Source organism: Stegostoma tigrinum, chromosome 10 (genome assembly GCF_030684315.1).
Source record: "Stegostoma tigrinum isolate sSteTig4 chromosome 10, sSteTig4.hap1, whole genome shotgun sequence".
NCBI lineage: Eukaryota > Metazoa > Chordata > Chondrichthyes > Orectolobiformes > Stegostomatidae > Stegostoma > Stegostoma tigrinum.
This window is the reverse complement of record NC_081363.1, coordinates 60,306,196-60,326,689: the sequence shown is the minus strand read 5'-3', so window position 1 is coordinate 60,326,689 and position 20,494 is coordinate 60,306,196. Positions and strand designations below refer to the sequence as shown.

General features: G+C 42.2%; 1 protein-coding gene across 4 annotated transcripts in view; it reads left to right on the top strand.

Annotated features, from left to right (window-relative positions):
- akap6 (A kinase (PRKA) anchor protein 6) overlaps positions 1–20,494 on the top strand; it is a 359,686-nt gene that overhangs the window by 274,942 nt on the left and 64,250 nt on the right. For all 4 annotated transcript variants that reach the window (XM_048538018.2, XM_048538019.2, XM_048538021.2 and 1 more), the window contains 2 exons: positions 4,026–4,172; positions 20,088–20,312. In XM_048538018.2, the coding sequence (XP_048393975.2) occupies positions 4,026–4,172; positions 20,088–20,312 (372 nt within the window). The remainder of the gene's footprint in view (positions 1–4,025; positions 4,173–20,087; positions 20,313–20,494) is intronic.

The following is a 20,494-nucleotide window of genomic DNA, read 5'->3' as shown; positions in this document are numbered from 1 at the left end:
AGTGAGGCTGGCGCTTTGCCAGTGCCAACATCCCTACATGGAGGATGCAAGAAATTATTGCCAATAGAGCATGCCCTGAGCAGTTCGGGGATACTGGCCAAGATGAATACCTGGAGAAGAATTTGGCAAGTTACACCTGCCAGATACCCATTCAAACTTCCATATCAGGAATTGTTGCTGACTAGTTTCTTTCCACTGTCTGAGAACATAGCAACCTGCACATAAATGAGGTGAGATTAGGTAATAATGAGGATTTTTTTGCATTTAAAGCCTTGGTGAAAAATCTCATTTTTTCTATTCGTGTGATGTCCTCCCAACTAACTCAACATTGCCCATTTTTTTTCAGGGGCTTGAAGATTCTGCCCCTAATATCTTGAGGCTCTTTGCAAAGGGAGTGTTTCGTCACAATATTATCTGAGTGAATTACTCCTGCACCCTCTTAATAGTCTTGATATCATTTGATAAGTTGAGGTGCCGAAACCTGAGAGTCTGTATGAAATTCAGCCTAAACAAAGATTTGGTGTTGGTTATTATTACTTTGATTTTATAATCTATTAATGTGTTGGTATTTATAATATTCTTTATAATAATATCTGATGGAAAAGTAATTAAGACCTAAGAAAATACTTAACACGTGAAAACCAAACCCTTACAAAAATTCTCCAGCATCTGCAGTTCCCATTATCTCTCTCCCTTACAAAAATGTTTGTTCTCTTTAGAAGTAAGGTCATCCCTATGGAAAGCAGGATGAGATTACCAAAATGTTATATGAGATCAACGTTCCTCTTTGAATATGGAAATTGGAATATAAGCTAGAAAATGGAAGGTATTTGAAGGTACTGACGATGTGAGTCTCGAACTGAATGCCCCTGCCAGCCATACTTTTGGCAGGAGAGGGGCATGCAAAATAGATCAGGGAGCTATCCCACCACCTTTCCACTTAGCCCGAAGCTCACCACCATCATATGGAGAGGGGACAGGTGCCAAAAGTGGCACTTGCTCACGATCTATAAATAAATAATTAATAGCTAATTGACCCTGTTTAAAAGCTCAGTTGACCCCTATATTCCCATGGTCAATGCCAGATTTTGATTGGTATGGGCAGGCAGCTGGCAGCGGGCAGTCCTTATCTTAAAGATTCTGAGAAGGCGTGAAGCATAGGTGGTACCACATTTGAACAGTTCTCTTTGATTGTCAGGCTAGCCAACTTCCTACCTGCACAGACTTTGAAACCCAAACCCCCCCCCCGCTCTTTAGGTGGCACAACATGGTCCCCCGAAGACTTAACTTGATGTAGGGTCCAATAGGAGTTTCATTCTGCAATAAATTCGTTCACCAGCACCACCTTATACTTTATTGCTGTAGGGAAGGCTTCTTCTTCATCTGTTATTGTGCTGTTGACTCTTTTTTTCTAGTGCTTTGAGTGAGCTGCAGGTAATGATTATAAATTTGGGAAAATACAGCAAGAATGAAAAGATCCGATTTTCAAACTTGGGGAGAAAAAACCTTATCTTCCTCTTAAAGTTTCAATGCAAGTACCAAATCTCACTAATGGTGAGCATCCTATTTCCATGCAATTACATCTCATTAATATCTAGTCTTGCCTCATTTATATCTATGTCGCAATTCTGCTAGGCACTGGTGAGAAACTACTTGGAATTAATTTCTGACATGAAAGTTCATTTATTTGATAGATGTACCTTGCTGCTTGATTCTCCAGGCCTCTATCATAGGATCCTTTCACTGGTACCTCATGATGGTTTCCATGGGCAGTGATTGCTTCCCATTCTTTGACAGGCAGCAGCATTGGCAAAATACCAGCCTTGCCACAATCACCATGACTGATCTCAGGTTAACTCAAAATATATCAGTACTTCGCAACTGTACTTTGGAGTCCACTGACATCATATGTTGCAATGTTCTTGTCAGGTTGCAAAAACACCCTGTTTCACTCATACTCCACTCCCAGTACCTCTCAAAAACCCATGGCACCTTCCCATGCAATCACAGAAGGTGTAACTCCTCCCTCCTCACTATCTAAGGCTCTAGACATATCTTCCAGGTGAAGCAGCAAATTACCTGCATTTCATTCAATGTAGTCTGCTGTATTTGCTGCACACAATGTGTTCTCCTCTGCATTGGGGAGATAAAACACAGGTTGGGCATGTCTTTCCGGAACACCGATGTTCCGTCCATAAAAATGACCCTGATCTTCCTGTTGCCTGCCACTTCAATGCACCACTGAGCCAACATCTCTGTCTCAGGCTTGCTACAGTGCTCCAACAAACATCAACACAAGCTGGAAGAACAGCAGAGATAGTACGAACTGCAGATACTGGAGAATCTAAGATAACGAGATATAGAGCTGGATGAACACAGCAGGCCAAGCAGCATCAGAGGAGCAGGAAAGCTGATGTTTTGGGTCTAGACCCTTTGCCTGAAACGTCAGCCTTCCTACTCCTCTGATGCTGCTTGGCCTGCTGTGTTCATCCAGCTCTACACCTTGTTATCCCTGGAAGAACAACACTTCATTTTCCACTTGGGGACTCTGCAGCCTTTAGAGCTCAATATTGAGTTCAATGATTTTAGGGCCTGAGCACCATCTCCCATGCCCTTACTCCTACCTTCAAACACCAAGTTTGTGATTGCATGGGCTGCTGGCGTAACCATCCCATTATCAGCCATTAATGGTCCCCATTCGCAATTATTGATTCTCCATGCTGACCTATACCCATTCCTTTGTCCAATTGCTGTTTTTTTCTCTCTCTGGATTCCACCTCCACCTATTGTTTAATCTTCCTCACCCTCCCTCCCCCACCCCACCTTCAGCATCTCTACCAACCTTTTGCTAGCTACAGCCAGTGATAAAGAAGGGTCACTGGACCTGAAATGTTAACTCTACTTTGTCTCCACCGATGCTGCCAGACCTGCTAAGCTTTCCTTTTCAATTTCTGTTTGTGTTCCTGATTTCCAGCAACTACAGTTCTTTTCTTTTGCCCTTTTTTTAAGAGTTGCTGCCAGCACAGTCAACCCATTTCAACCATTCACAGTTCCCCTCAGATTTATTTCTCTCCCAGCTTAGCATCAGTAAGCCATTTGTCTTCTTTGATCTCTCTTTGCACCATCTCCGCTTATCCCACTCACTCCTTACCACCAGCCCCACCCCACACCCGCACCACCATCACCACATCATTAGTGTAAATGCCACCGGAAATTGCTGGTGACATTCAGCTGTTCTGGCAGCATCTCTGGAGAGAAAGCAGAATTAATGTTTTGTGCCCAGTGACCTTGATCTTTGATTTATTTCAGGTCTGTCAAAGGGTCACTGGACTCAAAGCATTAACTCTTTCTTTCTCTCCACAGATACTGCCAGGTTTGCTGAGCTTCTCCAGCACCTTCTGTTTATGTTTCAGATCTTCAGTATCTGTTAATCTTTAAGTTATTCGATATCTTTACTTGGGAAAATTCTCTAGAGAATGATGAAACATTCACAGGTTGTTCAAATAATTGAATGAAATTATTAGTTAAGAACTGGCTTCTTTTTTGTTATATTGAGGTCAATTCAATATTGCCTAGCAAAATGAAGAAAGATTAAAGAACTGGGTTTTAGCATTCAGTCACTTCTAATATAGCAGTCATATTTTACATCTTAAAAAGAACATTGTGAGTTCTAAGATCCACTGAATTAAATGTTTGGATTTTCTCTGTATCCTAAATATTTTCAAAGGTAACAGTGTATCATTAAATTCATTTTTTGAACAAAACTAGACCTATTTTGAATTTTAGAAACATATCAAAAAGTAGCTTAGCTAAACATTTTCACAATATTTTTTGTCAACCTTCCAATTATAGTTTCACTGCATGAGAAAACTATTTGAATACTATATTGATATAAATTTTCAAGGAATTAAAGTCAATTCGAATTGGCCATTGTCATACTTACAAATTAATGTTTGGGGGTTTGAATGCAGATTGTTGGGTATTTCAAATAGAAGTGTCATGTAAAGGGCTATTTTGTTTTACAGGGATACAACATGGAAATGTCAATGTGGCTTCCAAAGAAACTACATTTGCTAAAGAAGGTTGCATCTCTGAGAGAAGCTGGTAATTCCTTACCCAGTGAAATTCTTGAAAGGATAGAGGGAATTAAAGACAAATGGCACCTGTTAGAGGTACGTTTTTTTAAATAATAGTTCAGTCGATGGTTTGCAAGTATGCACATATATGAAATAGAGACCCCCCATTTTATTTTTCTTAGGAGTTATCTTATATTTTAGAGTGAAAATTAGATTTTATAGTCACACATATTCAAGTACAGGGATACAGTGGGTAGAGTGCACTTTGAGATTCTCAAACATAGATATAAATATGTTAAACAGTGGATAAATACATTGAAACTGTTGAGTTCAATCAAATTGTCAAGCTGTGAAGGAACTGCCAGTTTACATATCTTGGCCTTTAAGCTTTTAGGAAAAAAAACTGTATTAAGTCATTGCTTGCTATTTCACTCTGAATGTTGACAAAAGTGCAAAGGTTATCACGCTAGGATTTATGCTGCTTGAGTTATTTCCCAGCCTATTATCATGATCGAGTATTGATCAGTTCAGGTTTTGATTAGCAGCTCCAAGATCTTGTAAAGCCTTCGAAGTAGTCTATGAAGACAATTTAAAAACTATGTATGTACTTTATACATATATATGTATGAGAGACACAGTGGTAGAAGGAAGTTAAATGTAGTGATTATCCAGTGAGACCTTTTGTTTTCATTTATCAATAAATACTTAAGTACTTTGTTTTATTTCATCTGTGGGAAGTGCACCCAACTCCAGCTCCTTGGAAACCGCGTTAGGGAACTGGAGCTGGAGCTGGATGAACTTCGGAGCATTCGGGAGGCTGTTGGGGTAATTGAGAGGAGTTACAGGGAGGTAGTCACACCTCAGGTACAGAAAAAAGGTAGATGGGTTACAGTCAGGGGACAGAAAGGGAACAGGCAGACAGTGCAGGGATCCCCTGTGGCCATACCCCTCAATAACAAGTATACCATTTTGGATACTCTTGGGGGGGATGACTTACCAGGGGTAAGCCATGGGGTACAGGTCTCTGGTGCAGAGTCTGTCCCTGTTGCTCAGAAGGGAAGTGGGGAGAGGAGGAGAGCATTAGTCATTGGGGACTCCATAGTTAGGGGGACAGATAGGAGATTCAGTGGGAATGAGAGAGACTCGCGGTTGGTATGTTGCCTCCCAGGTGCCAGGGTCTGTGACATCTTGGATCGTGTTTTTGGGATCCATAAGGGGGAGGGGGTGGAGCCCCAAGTCGTGGTCCACATAGGCACCAATAACATAGGTAGGAAAAGGGATGGGGATGTGAGGCAGAAATTCAGGGAACTAGGGTGGAAGCTTAGAGCTAGAACAGAGTTGTTATCTCTGGTTTTTTATCAGTGCCACTTGCTAGCAAGGTGAGGAATAGGGAGCACAAGCTGTTGAACACGTGGTTGCAGGGATGGTGCAGAAGGGAGGGATTCAGATACCTGGATAATTGGGGCTCATTCTGGGGTAGGTGGGACCTCCACAATAGGGATGATCTACACCTGAACCAGAGAGGTACCAATATCCTGGGGGGGAGGGGGGGGGAAATTGCTATTGCTCTTCGGGAGGGTTTAAACTAATTCAGCAGGGAGATGGGAACCTGAATTGTAGCTCCAGTGAACAGGAGGTTGAAAGTAGTGAGATCATAAATAAGGTTTCAAGGTCACTGGAATTTACCGGCAGGCAGGAAGGTGGTTTGAAGTGTTTCTACTTCAACGCCAGGAGCATCCGGAATAAGGTGGGTGAACTTGCAGCATGGGTTGGTACCTGGGACTTCGATGTTTTGGCCATCTTGGAGACATGGATAGAGCAAGGACAGGAATGGTTGTTGCAGATTCCAGGGTTTAGATGTTTCAGTAAGATCAGGGAAGGTGGTAAAAGAGGGGGAGGTGTGGTATTACTAGTCAAGGACAGTATTACGATGGCAGAAAGGATGTTTGATGAGGTCTTGATAATAAAATGTGAGGCTGGATGAACACAGCAGGCCCAGCAGCATCTCAGGAGCATCTTTGATGAGGACTTGTCTACTGAGACAGTATGGGCTGAGGTTAGAAACAGGAAAGGAGAGGCCACCCTGCTGGGAGTTTTCTATAGGCCTCCGAGAAGTTCCAGAGATGTAGAGGAAAGGATTGCCAAGATGATTCTGGACATGAGCGAAGGTAAAAGGGTGTTGTTATGGGGGCTTTAACTTTCCAAATATTGACTGTAAGTGCTATAGGTAGAGTACGTTAGATGAGTCAGTTTTTATCCAATGTGTGCAGGAAGGTTTCTTGACACAGTATGTAGATAGGCCAACAAGAGGTGAGGCCACTTTGGATTTGGTTCTGGGTAATGAGGCCAGGTGTTAGATTTGGAGGTAGGTGTGCACTTCGGTGATAGTGACCACAATTTGGTTACTTCTGCTTCAGCGATGGAAAGGGATAGGTATATGCCGCAGGGCAAGAGTTATAGCTGGGGGAAAGGTAATTATGAGGCGATTAGGCAAAATTTAGGATGCATAGTATGGAGAAGAAAACTGCAGGTGTTGGGCACAAATGAAATGTAGAGTTTCTTCAAGGAACAGCTAATGCATGTCCTTGATAAGCATGTACTTTTCAGGCAGGGAGGAAGTGGTCAAGCGAGGGAACCGTGGTTTACTAAAGAAGTTGAATCTCTTGTCAAGAGGAAGAGGGAGGCTTATGTAAAGATGAGGCGTGAAGGCTCAGTTAACGAGCTTGAGACTTACAAGTTACCCAGGAAGTATCTAAAGAGAGAGCGAAGCAGAACCAGGAGGGGACATGAGAAGTCTTTGGCAGGTAGGATCAAGGAAAACCCTAAAGCTTTCTATAGGTATGTCAGGAACAAAAGAATGACTAGAGTAAGGTTAGGGCCAGTCAAGGACAATGGTGGGAAGTTGTAGGTGGAGTCTGAAGAGATAGGAGAAGTGCTAAATGAATATTTTTTGTCAATATTCACACAGAAAAAAGACAATGTTGTCGAGGAGAATGCTGAAATACAGGCTATTAGAGTAGATGGGATTGAGGTTCGTAAGGAGGACGTGTTAACAATTCTGGAAGGTGTGAAAATAGATAAGTCCCCTGGGCCAGATGGGATCTATCTAGGATTCTCTGGGAACCTAGGGAGGAGATTGCAGAGCCTTTGGCTTTGATCTTTATATCATCATTATCTTCAGGAATAGTGCCAGAAGACTGGAGGATCGCAAAAGTACAGATTTACATCAAAACTAGAAATTGTTGGAAAAGCTCGGGAACAATTGCTAGGGAACAGAAGGAGGAAGAACTTTGGGAATAAATGCTGAATAGTTCCTTGGGCCTGATGGTCTGCAACCTCATAAAAGGAGTGACCACTAGGCTTTTTCTGATGAAGGGTCTAAGTCCAAAATGTCAGCTTTTGTTGCTTCTAAGATGCTGCTTGGCCTGCTGTGTTCGTCCAGCTCCACACTTTGTTATCTCAGATTTTCCAGCATCTGCAGTGCCCATTATCTCTCACCACTAGAAATGTGGATGTGTTTGTTGTGATCTTCCACAATACCCTGAATTCTTGGAATCTCCACGTAGGTTTGAAACCTCTCTCTTCTATTCAAGAAAGGAACAATATTGAAAGCAAGAAACTAGAAGGCCAGTTAGGCTAACATCCATCATAAGAAATTGCTAGAATCAATTTAGATTTAGATTTAGACCAATTGCTACAATCCTTCAATATAAGGTAACAATAGGACATTTAGAAAATCATAATGTAATGAGCAAGAGTCAACATGGCTTTGTGAAAGGGAAATCCTGTTTGTCTGATATATTTGAGGGTGTAACAAGTAGGGTGGATCGTGAGGAACAAATAGATGTAGTGTATTCTGATTTCCAAGAGACTTTTGATAAATACCAGTACATTGATAAACCATCTATGGAACAAATTATTCTAGATTTGGTTGAAAGCAATTAGATGGGGCCAGTTAATAATCTTATTGTGAGATATCCTTTTGGAACAATGTGACCATAACATGACTATATTATTCACTGGGATAGGAAGTGAAATAGTCCAATCCAAAACTAAGGTTCTAAATCTAAGGTTCAAAGGTATGAGGAGTAAGGGGCTGTGATTGATTAGATACTTTCCTGTAACCATGGATAACCATAGCTAACAAAAAAAATTAAGAACAGTATTAGATGCAAACAGGAGTCATACCATGACTTGAAAAACAGCAAGTCTGAGGAGTGGTATTTAGAATTCAGCAAAGAAGGACCAAGTGTTAGATTAAGAGGGGTAAAATAGAGTATGCCAGTGAACTTACAAGAAACATGAGAGTGTTTTCAAGTGTGGAAAAGATTAGCGATGACAAATGTATGACACTTACAGGCTGAAACAGGAGAATTCATAATGGAGAACAAGAAAAGGGCAGAACAATTAAACAATTATTTTTGTTCCATCTTTTGAGAAGAAGACACAAATAATTTCCCTGAAGTATGAGAAAACAAAGGTTTATTAAGAAGGATGAATTGAAGGAAATCACTACTGGCAAAAAATAGTGATGGGGAAAGGCCCAGATGGTTCACTTCACAGAGTGGTCGCACTGGTTGTCATCTTCCAAAATTCTAGATTGTAGGATGGCAAATGTAATTCTCCTGTTTATGTAAGAAAGGAGGGAGAAACCCAGGAATTACAGACTGGTTTGCCAAATGTAAGTCATCGGAAAAATGCTAGAGTCAATAATGAAAGATGTAATAGCAGGAAAATACCAACAGGATTACAGAAGTCAACATAGCTTGAATGAAAGGAAAGTAGTGTTTGACAAACCTGCAATTTTTTGAGGAAGTACTAGTTAAATAGATGAAGGAGAACCAGTCGATATGATATATTTGGATTTTCACTAAGCTTTTGATGAAGTGCCACATCAGAGGTTGGTATGTGAAATTAAAGCACATCGTGATGAAGCACATGGTGATAATAAATTGGCATGGATTGAGAATTGGTTACCAGACAGGAAACTGAGAACAGGGACATATGGTTCTTTCTCAGAGGGGTTGGCATTGACAAGTGGGGTACCACAGGGATCAGTGCTTGGGACACGGTTATTTATGATGACTTGAATGAGGGATCAAATGTCATATTTCCGAATATGCATTGACCACAGAACTGGTGGGATTGTATTTGGTGAAGAGGAATTAAAGAGGCTACAAGGAGGTTTTGGCAATTTGAGTGCATAGGTTAATACACAGCAGATTCAGCATAAAGTGGGTAACTGTAAGGTTTTCACTTCAGTAAGAAAAACAGAATGGCAGTGTATTATTTAAATGATGATAGATTAGGAATTGTTGATTTACAAAGAGGCCTGGACATCCTTGTACACCTGTCACTCAAAGCAGCATGCACGTGCAGCGACCTGTTTGGATGGCAAATGATTTGTTAGATTTCATTGCATGAGGGTTTGAATATAAGAGCAAGAAAGGGCCTTGGTGAGACAACAGTCGAGTATTTTCTGTGGTTCTGGTCTTCTTGCCTATGAAAAGATATACTTGCCATAAAGGGAAGTTCAATTAAAGCTCACCAGATCAGACAGTTGGGTAGGTTTATCATATCAGGAGAGTTTGGGTCAATTGAGCCTATATTCTCTGAAGTTTAGAAGAATAATTGAAGCATAAGAGTTTGACTGGCTTGGACAGACTGAATACAGGGATGTTGTTTCTCTTGTCTGATGGTCCCAGATCAAGGGGGAACAATCTCAGTGTATGAATTAAGCCAATTTGATCTCAGTTGAGGAAATATTGCTTCACTCAGAGGGTTGTCAACCTGCCAAATTCTCTACTGCTTTAGGTTGGGGAGGTTAAAGAAAAGATAGACTTTGAAATTTCAAGGGATATGGAGAAAGTGTGGGTGTATGGTGTTCAGATAGAGGATAAGCCAGATCAAGTTGAATAAAAGCAAAATAGTGCAGATACTGGAAATCTGAAAAAATCCAGAACATATTGAAGAAATTCAATAAGTCTGGCAACATCTGTGGATAGAGGAACAGAATTAATGTTTCAAGTCCAGTATGACTCCTCTTCAGATACTGCCAGACTTAGATCATGTTACATGGCAGAATGGGTTCAGTGAGCTGAATGATCTGCTTTATCTTCAATGTTGCTATGTAATGCCACATAAAATGACATGCCATTCAAATTTAGAGCCCATGTGGTTCGGAGTAACATGCGAATATGGATAGGGTATTCGTTAGCTAACAGGAAGCATACAGTCAAAATAAATGAGTCTTATTCATGTTGGCAAACTATAACTTGTGGACTGTCAAAGGATCAGTCCTAATGCTCCAGCTATATACAATTTGTATTAACGATTAGAATGAAGGAACTGAGTGTGTGGTAGCTAAATTTGTGCCATACAAGGGCCAGACAATGACCATCTCCAAAAAGCAAAAATCTAAACTTTACCCCTTGACAATCAATGGCATCACCATCACTGAAGCATTCCACTATCAACATTCTGGAGGTTACTTTTGACCAGAAACTCAACTGAACAAGTCATATGAATAGTATACAAGAACAGACCAGAGGCTAAGAATTCTGCAGGTAGTAAATCACCTCCTGACTCCCCAAATCCTATCCACCATCTTCAAGGCACAGGTCAGGAGTGTGCCGGAATACTCCATACTTGCCTGGATGAGTGCAACTCAAGAAGCTTGACACCTATAGAAGGCAAAAAAGTCTGCTTGATTTACACCACATCCACAAAAACATTCACTCCCTCCACGACCGATGCTCAGTAACAGCGGTATGTACTGTGTATATGGTGCTGTGCACGAATTCACCAACATTCTTTAGGCAGCACGTTCCAAATGAGACCCACTGCCAATAAGGACAAGGGTAACAACTATTATGGGAATGCTGCCACCCGAAAGCTCCCCTGCAAACCATTCACCATCCTGATGTGGAAATGTGTCACTTTTCCTTCAATGTTACTGAATCAAAATGCTGGAATTCCCTCCCTAAGGGCATGATGGGCCTGTCTACAGCATGTGAATTGTAGCAGTTCAAGAAGGCAGCTCACCAGCACCTTTTCAACGGCAGCAGGGGATGGGCAATGAATGCTGGTCTACCAGTTATATTCACATCTATGAATGATCAATAAACAAAAATGATACGAAGGTGGGTCGGAAAACAAATTGAGAAAAGAATGCAAAACATTGGATTTTACTTTTTCTGGCTAACTCTGAGTTGTATTTAGTTTCTGGAGGGGTTTTCACCTGAAGGCTCGGTGTTTTCTTGCCATAATTACATCCACTTCACTCCCACAATCCACAACCTAGGATCCATGGCATCTTTCATGTCTGTTTTCTGGCCCAAATTACAATATGTCATTGCTGGAACAACTCACCACTCAGTGGGCATTCACTGAGATCAACATACCTCCCGTCTGCACCATATTTGAAAGGAGGGTGTGTACCTGGACTTGCACTTACATTCCAAAGATGCCTTGCTCATTGACAGACAGAGTTGGATAATGACAGAGAAGGGGATAATGGCAGCAAGACTCTCTAAAAGGGACCTGGAGGCGCTGAAGACAAAATGGTCCAGAGGAGAAAATGCACCCTATTCCCAGTGGAGTAACAGAGGAAGCTGCATTAGCAGATCCTGCTAGCCTATTCAGAGATTGTCATCTGGGTCAGTGCTGTCTCCAGAATCTGGAAGAATGGCCAGCAATGGAGAAACCAGGTTAATAACCTTCAGAGATAATGGGAACTGCAGATGCTGGAGAATCCAAGATAATAAAATGTGAGGCTGGATGAACACAGCAGGCCAAGCAGCATCTCAGGAGCACAAAAGCTGACGTTTCGGGCCCAGACCCTTCATCAGAGAGGGGGATGGGGAGAGGGAACTGGAACAAATAGGGAGAGAGGGGGAGGCGGACCGAAGATGGAGAGTAAAGAAGATAGGTGGAGAGAGTATAGGTGCGGAGGTAGGGAGGGGATAGGTCAATCCAGGAAAGATGGACAGGTCAAGGAGGTGGGATGAGGTTAGTAGGTGGATGGGGGTGCGGCTTGGGGTGGGAGGAAGGGATGGGTGAGAGGAAGAACCGGTTAGGGAGGCAGAGACAGGTTGGACTGGTTTTGGGATGCAGTGGGTGGGGGGGAAGAGCTGGGCTGGTTGTGTGGTGCAGTGGGGGGAGGGGACAAACTGGGCTGGTTTAGGGATGCAGTAGGGGAAGGGGAGATTTTGAAACTGGTGAAGTCCACATTGATACCATTAGGCTGCAGGGTTCCCAGGCGGAATATGAGTTGCTGTTCCTGCAACCTTCGGGTGGCATCATTGTGGCAGTGCAGGAGGCCCATGATGGACATGTCATCTAGAGAATGGGAGGGGGAGTGGAAATGGTTTGCGACTGGGAGGTGCAGTTGTTTGTTGGAATGTCATCTTGGGGCCTGGGACAGGGGTGAGGGAGGAGGTGTGGGCGCAAGTGTAGCATTTTCTGCGGTTGCAGGGGAAGGTGCCGGGTGTGGACATTCCACATTAAGCAGAGGTTCACCTGCACATCTGCCAATGTGGTATACTGCATCCACTGTACCCAGTGTGGCTTCCTCTACATTGGGGAAACCAAGCGGAGGCTTGGAGACCGCTTTGCAGAACATCTCCGCTCAGTTCGCAACAAACAACTGCACCTCCCAGTCGCAAACCATTTCCACTCCCCCTCCCATTCTCTAGAGGACATGTCCATCATGGGCCTCCTGCACTGCCACAATGATGCCACCCGAAGGTTGCAGAAACAGCAACTCATATTCCGCCTGGGAACCCTGCAGCCTAATGGTATCAATGTGGACTTCACCAGTTTCAAAATCTCCCCTTCCCCTACTGCATCCCTAAACCAGCCCAGTTCGTCCCCTCCCCCCACTGCACCACACAACCAGCCCAGCTCTTGCCCCCCACCCACTGCATCCCAAAACCAGTCCAACCTGTCTCTGCCTCCCTAACCGGTTCTTCCTCTCACCCATCCCTTCCTCCCACCCCAAGCCGCACCCCCATCCACCTACTAACCTCATCCCACCTCCTTGACCTGTCCGTCTTTCCTGGATTGACCTATCCCCTCCCTACCTCCCCACCTATACTCTCTCCACCTATCTTCTTTACTCTCCATCTTCGGTCCGCCTCCCCTCTCTCCCTATTTATTCCAGTTCCCTCTCCCCGTCCCCCTCTCTGATGAAGGGTCTGGGCCCGAAACGTCAGCTTTTGTGCTCCTGAGATGCTGCTTGGCCTGATGTGTTCATCCAGCCTCACATTTTATTAATAACCTTCTTTGCTTTGCCAGGGTAAGTGTCAAACTCCATTCTCTGGCACATCGCACTCACTCTCTCAGTGCCATTGGGCATTTCTCCAATGAAGGCTCATGCTTTGGTCATCTCATTGTTGCCTACAACACCTTCTCTCACTCAGTCTTAATGCTGCCAACCTCAGCAACCATTAACACGTCATCTGACAGTATGTCATGGCCACAAACAAGGCTCAATGGAAGCCAGCACCAAGATCCTACTGCATCAACTGAAAGCAGAGGGAACAATGCTCTCATTCTGACACCCTTGCCCCTCCTCATTCAACATCCCTAATGTTTGGCTCCCCTCAATTTCTTCTCCAAGCCATTTACCATTCTGACTTGGAAATATATCGCTGTTCCCTCACTGTCACTGGGTCAAAATCCTGGAATTTCCTCCCTGATGGCATTGTGGGTCAACCCACAGCAGGTGGACCACAATGGTTCAAGAAGGCAGCTCACCACCTCCTTCTCAAGGGCTACTAGGGAGGGAAATGAATGCTGTCCAGCCAGCGACACCCACATCCCACAAAAAGAATAAATACATTTTAAAAAGCACAACATTGTAGCTGTCAATCAGCTGACCAGCACTGGCTGTGCATGTGAGATGCAAAACACACACAGGGTCAATGCAGTAGGATAGGCAACCTGCTTGCCTGTGCGCTGTATGTTGCATGAGCCTGTGACCAATAAAATTTAAATAAAACCAATAAAACCAATTCCTTTAAAACACCAATGAACAGTCACTTCTGAAGCTCCTTCCTTCACAGCCTCTTGCCCTGCCTTCTCTGAGTATGCTCACAATCTCGGTGAGAAGCTAGGAATACTGTGGTGAGTAACTTACCTCCTGACTCCTAAAAGCCTGTCCACCAGCTGCAAGGCAGAAGTCAGGAGTCTGACAGAATACTCCCCACTTGCCTGGATGAGTGCAGCCCCAACAACACTTAGGAAATTTGACACCATCCAGGACAAAGCAGTCTGCTTGATTGGCACTACATCCACAAGCATCCAATCCCTCTACCATTGATGCTCAGTAGCAAAAGTGTGTACAATCTACAAGATGCACAGCATAAATTTACCAAAGATCCTCAGACAGCACCTTTCAAACCCACAACCACTTCCATCTAGAAGGACAAGGGCAACAAATACATAGGAACACCACCACTTTCAAATTCTCCTCCAAGGTGCTCACCAGCCTAATTTGGAAATGTATTGCCGTTCCTTCACTGTTGCTGGGTCAAATGTCTGGAATTCCCTCCCTAATGGCATTGTGGTCGACCCACAGCAGGTGGACTGCAGCAGTTCAAGAAGGCAACTCATCATCGCCTTCTCAAGGGCAACTAGGGATGGGCAATAATTGCTGACCAGCCAGCGATGGCCACATCCTATAAATGAATAAATAAAAAAGCCATTTTCTTTCTCATTGCACACTTTCAATTTCCACCATTTTCAACGTTGACAGTGAGTGTCCTTGGCCAAAGACTTCAGCCTATTCCAAATATGTCAGTGAGGCCATAGACATCCACATTCTTTTCACGATACTGTAGACTGTACCAAACTGTAGACCCCACAGACTTCCCACTTCCCCAAGCCCCTAACCAGTCCTTTTACATGTACCTGCACCTGTTTACACTTCCCAGCAAGATCTGGCATATGAGGTGACCATACCAATGTGGTCATACATTGCCCCTCCCCCTTGAAGCCAGGATGCTGCTGACTATGGATGACCCTGCCTCCAACACTACGCCCTTCCTAGCCATGCTTTACTGTATCCCTGCCTTGCAAATCCTACTCTGTCCCCTTCAAAATTATACTGTGCCCTTTCCTGGAGCCCGAAGGCCTCAGTGCCAGATAGTAACTTGCTGAGTCTCAGTCCCATTGTGGTATTTGTCTGAAATCCCTGGCAGCATTCTGCAGAGCCAACAGGCAGACAATGCCCTGAAAAGCAGAGGCATGGACCGCTTGACCAGTGAAAGCCTGGCCATAATCAATTCGCTTGACTGATATGGAAGGCTGGCTTTGACTGACTTTGCCTGGATCCCCCGACTGGACTTCTTTGAGGGCGACTCCCTGTGAGTTGGCTACATGGTTGTCTGTTTAAATAAGTGACCCATTATTCAGTGATAATGCCCTCTTGCCCTAGACTCTCCCACAAGAGGGAAACAACCTTTATGAAGTCCCTTAAGAATATCATGCTCCAATAATATTGTCACTTGTTCTTCTAAACTCGATTAGTTCAGGCTCAATCTACTCAACATCTCGTCATTAGACAGCCCCTCCCATTCTTAGGACCAGTTGAGTGAACTTTCCCTGGACTGCGTCCAATTTCATGATATCTGTTCTCATAAGGGTACCAAAACTGTTAACAGTATTCCAGGTTTGATCTAACTTGTCCCCTATATACTTATAGCAAGGCTTCTTCATATTTATCCTGCAATCCCTTTGAAATGAACGCAGATATTCTATTTGCCTTCCCTAATACCTGTCAAATTTGAATGCTAGCTTCATACAAGGACTCCCAAATCCCTCTGTTCTGTAGCCTTCTGCAGTCTTTCTCCATTTGAATACTGTTCAATTCCTCTTTTCTTCCTGCCAAAGTGAGTAACCTCACACTTACCCGCATCCTATTCCATCTGCAAACTTTTTCATTTCTGTAACCTGTCTATATCCTTCTGCAGACTGTTTTTCTCATCATCACCACCTGCTTTCCCACTTATTTTTGTATCATTGGCAAACATGGCTATTGTACATTCATTTTTCTCATCCACGTCATTAATAAACATTGTAAATAATTGTGGACAGATTGGATGTTGAGATGATGTTTCCACCCAGGGAACATAATTACAGAATAAGAAAGCACTCATTTGAAACTCAGATAAAAAAGAACTTATTTTCGAGTAATGCAGTAAAGGTTTAGAATTTACTATCCCAGAGAGTTGTAGAGGCCAGATCACTGAAAGTATTTCAAGTGGAGGTGGACGGAGGAATTTTGGGATATAAGGAGCTGGCATGAAACAAATGGGATACAAGGTTAAAATATTGGCATGGATTCAGAATTGGTAGACAGACAGGAAATGGAGAGTGGGAATAAGTGAGTCTTTTTCCAGGTGGGAGGCAGTGATGAGTGGGGCACTGCGAGTATCAGTGCTCAGGCACTAGCTATTTATGACATATGTAAATGACTTGGATGAATGGCTTGGTTGAGGACCCAAATACAACATTTCCAAGTTTGCTGAAGCCATAAAACTGAGTTGGATTTTCAGTTGTGAAGAGGTTACAAGCAGACTTCAAAGTGATTGGCACAAGTTTAGTGAATGGGCAAACACCTGGTAGATGCAGTATGACATGACTAAAAGTAAATTTGCACACATTGGTGTGAAAAACAGAAAGGCAGAATGTCAGTTAAGTGATGATATATTCAGAAATGTGGATGTACAAAGGGATCTGGATATACTTGTACACCATTCAGTGAAAGTAGACAGGTAGGAGTAGCAACCAATTTGGAAGGCAAATAGCATTACGGCCTTCATTGCAAAAGGATTTGAGTTCAGAAATAAGCTTTCTCTCTGCAGTTAAACCGGACCTTGATGAGACCATCCCTGGAGTTTTGGTCTCCCTAACTTTGCCATAGAGGGAGTGCAGCAGAAGTTCACTAGGCTCACACTGGAGATGGCAGGACTGAAAAATAAGAAGTTTGTTTGACGAGGCTTGTCTTTACTGATGTTTAGAAGGATAACAGAGGAATTCATTGAACAATATAAAATTCTCACAGGCTGGACAGACTAGATGGAGAGAGGATGTTTTCCCTCATTGGGAGTCTAGAACCATGGGCCGCAGTTCAAGGATACGGGGTAGGCCATTTAGGACTGAACTGAAGGAGCATTTCATTAAAAGGGTAGTAAATCTCTGGAATTTGCTACCACAGAAGGCTGTGGAGGCCAAGACACTGAATAGGGTATTTTTTAAAAGCCTCAAGGGGTAATGGGAGAAAACAGGAATGTAATATTGAGGTAAAGGATTAGCAATGGTCATATTGAATAGCAGAGCAGGCTTCAAAGGCCAAATGTTCTACTCCTGTTCCTAATTTCTATACTTCTGTGTTTCTGAGCAAGAGGAGTTGAGACCTCGGGCAGATCAGCTCTGATTTTATCAAATTATGGGTGAACTTGAGCAGCTGAATGGCCTACTCCTATTATTTTCTTATGTTCCTATGTTCTTATGTTACACAGATATTGGCATTAATTATGTATCTTGAGCATACATAAAGAAAGTATTCTGAGATAATGGTAAGGGAAGAAGTATACATATGTAATATTGCATTCTGTAAAAAAATCTATCATTAAGTGAAATATTGACATTTTCTTTACCATCTGGCTTCTGAGGGATTTAATATGCTGCTGAAACTCTTTCTTGCTCTGTTATCACCTCAGTAATCACCATTAATGTAAAACTACCCTTAATTTGTCTCCACTTGCTGATATTGCATACTCCCTTTACCTCATCCAGCCTACATGTGACCCCAGACACTCAATAATGTCAATGACTCTTAACTGTCCTCTAAAACGGCCCAACAGGCCAGTCAGTTTGAGTTCTTTGGAATGAATAACAAAAACGACAGCCTGGAAAGAAGCTGTGGGAGAAGACAGGGAAAAAAACAGTCTCTCCACACAATGATGAGGCTTTCTGACTTGGCAAAATGCCAGTGAGCCAGGATATGGTGCTCAAGACATCAGCTCCCTTCCTTTCACCTTTCCCACCATATTATCAGTCCTCTTACCTTCCAGCCAGTCGTCACGAAGCTGGGAAAATTCATTCCATGGTATTATATTATTTTTCTGAAACAGTTTCTGAGTATTGAATCATAAACTGTCCTACAAAATCATAAAAAGTTTAGACAGATTAAAGGCACATTAAAGGCAGACTTATAGTTGCATTTGCAGATTTGTAAGACAATAGATCCAAATCTCAAGTTCTGACCCTCCCATACTAATGCTTCCACTCCTGAATATTAAAACCTTGTTTGCAAATTCAGAGTAAAAAGCTTGCATCTCAGCATAGCTAATTAGATATGACGTTTGGGTCAGTTTTCTAGTCTTTGGTCAGAGCTCTGAATAGGTCATGTAGAATCAGAACATTGAATCATAATGCAATGAAACTAACATGACCATCTTTGCTCTGCATGTGCACCACCTCTTGTAGGCTTAATGCTGATGGAAGCTACAAACAAATCTACAGTCTATGCTAACCTGGCCTCTAACCTGATCCTCTAAGCTAAGAGATGTGGCAGCAGGGAAGCAGACAAGAAGTGGAAGAAAGGGAGGAAATCATAATGATCATGCCTTTATATCACTGCTGTGTGGAAGGAAAAACATTGCAGTCTTACACCTTTTTGTTCATTGTCTCTCTTCCAATTTACCCAATCTATCATAACATTATACAAACAGTTTAGTTAAGTAAACAACTTTACACAAAAATGATGGAAATTACTTTTTTAATAAAAATAATGGAAATAAAGTGGAAATGAGAACTGGATGTTTTTACTACTTGTGCCATTTCTGGCTTTTATGAAGGGACTGAATTCAATTCCCTTTTATTTATTACAATACAAGGTTTAATTTACACAGGGAGTTTGGGTGGCTGTGAATGGTCGGCAGCTTGTCTCCATCATAACGAAAGTTATGCATTAAACTATCAAAACAAACTAAGAAGTATTTAACATTGCCATCATTTCATTTGAATTGGTATATGCAGAAGAAACTAAAAAGTTAATATTAAAAAGTTTTAAAACAATGGAAAATAATTTAATGTTCGTTTCATATCAAGTGAACAATCTGATACAGAAAATGATGGAATAAAATATCAGTGGAACATAGAGTTGAATCCAGGAAATTTTGTCCCCTGTGCTGCATATTACTCCATCTCAACTGCATATTAAACAACCCTATCAAAAAAGGCATTGGCATCTGCTGTGCTGCCACAAATTGTGAATTAAATGAAATTGATGTCCTCTGTCGTATATTTATGAAGACAGACCATTCTCAGAAGTATTCTGCTTATGAAGAATTTATGATTGCAAACTGTTCCTGAACAAAAAGTGGCAATAAATTCTTTTTTTAAACACCCTTCTCAGGGTATTGAGTCTGCTGCTGCTGGTAAATTTGTCACAGCAGAAAACAATAGCTAAATCTGGATTCCTCTGTGAGTCTTTATATTATGAGTATTCCCGTGGTATAAGGAACGGGTTTACCAGAATTTTTCATCTAACATTTTTCTTTAATAGATTAGTCTGATACTATTTGTATAAAATGATTTCATTGAGTCTGGATGCTATACACACTCCCACACCCAGTGCACTGCCTATTGCTCCCAAAATTGCCAAATATTATTTTATGCTGTGGGTGGACAGCTTAATTTGCAGGGATTTATCATCCAACTGACAGTTTCAATTTGGCTTCTTTTGTTTTTAAATGTTCGTTAATTTTACTTAATTAATACAGTACAGTAATTTGAAAAATTGATGAAATAACATTTTTTTTGTTCATTTCCACAGCAGGTACATTGAATTATGCCTGAGACTTGATTTTTAATTAGGTTTTTTTAAGGCAGTGGTGTTTCTAGCCAGTACACTTATCAATAAGTGATGATTATTCGATACCAATCTTAAAAACAAATCACTGTGCATGAAGCTAATTGATGTTTTCTTTGCTGTGTCAGAGAACGCTCAGAGAGAAAACCCAGCACACAGTAATGGGCCCGAGTGGGGCAGGAGCATGTGATCTTCTGTCACCTGAAAGCAGTAGCCTGGTGAGGCAGCTGGAGGTCAGGATCAAAGAGCTTAAATGTTGGATGAGAGATACGGAGCTTTTCATCTTTAATTCCTGCCAGCTGCAAGAAAAAGAAGGGACAACGGAGGTCCAGAAAAAACTGCAGCATTTTAAGGTAGCTGATCAAGTAATGTTCCTTTAGTGCATTTTATGGTCCACACATGGCAATTCATGGATGTTTTATGGCAAACAAAAGCAGTGAAGAGTGAACAAAAATAAAAGTAGTTTTTAGAAAAGGAAGGAGCAGTTACTTTAGAAGGTTACATGGCATATTACCAATTTGCATGAAAATAGTTA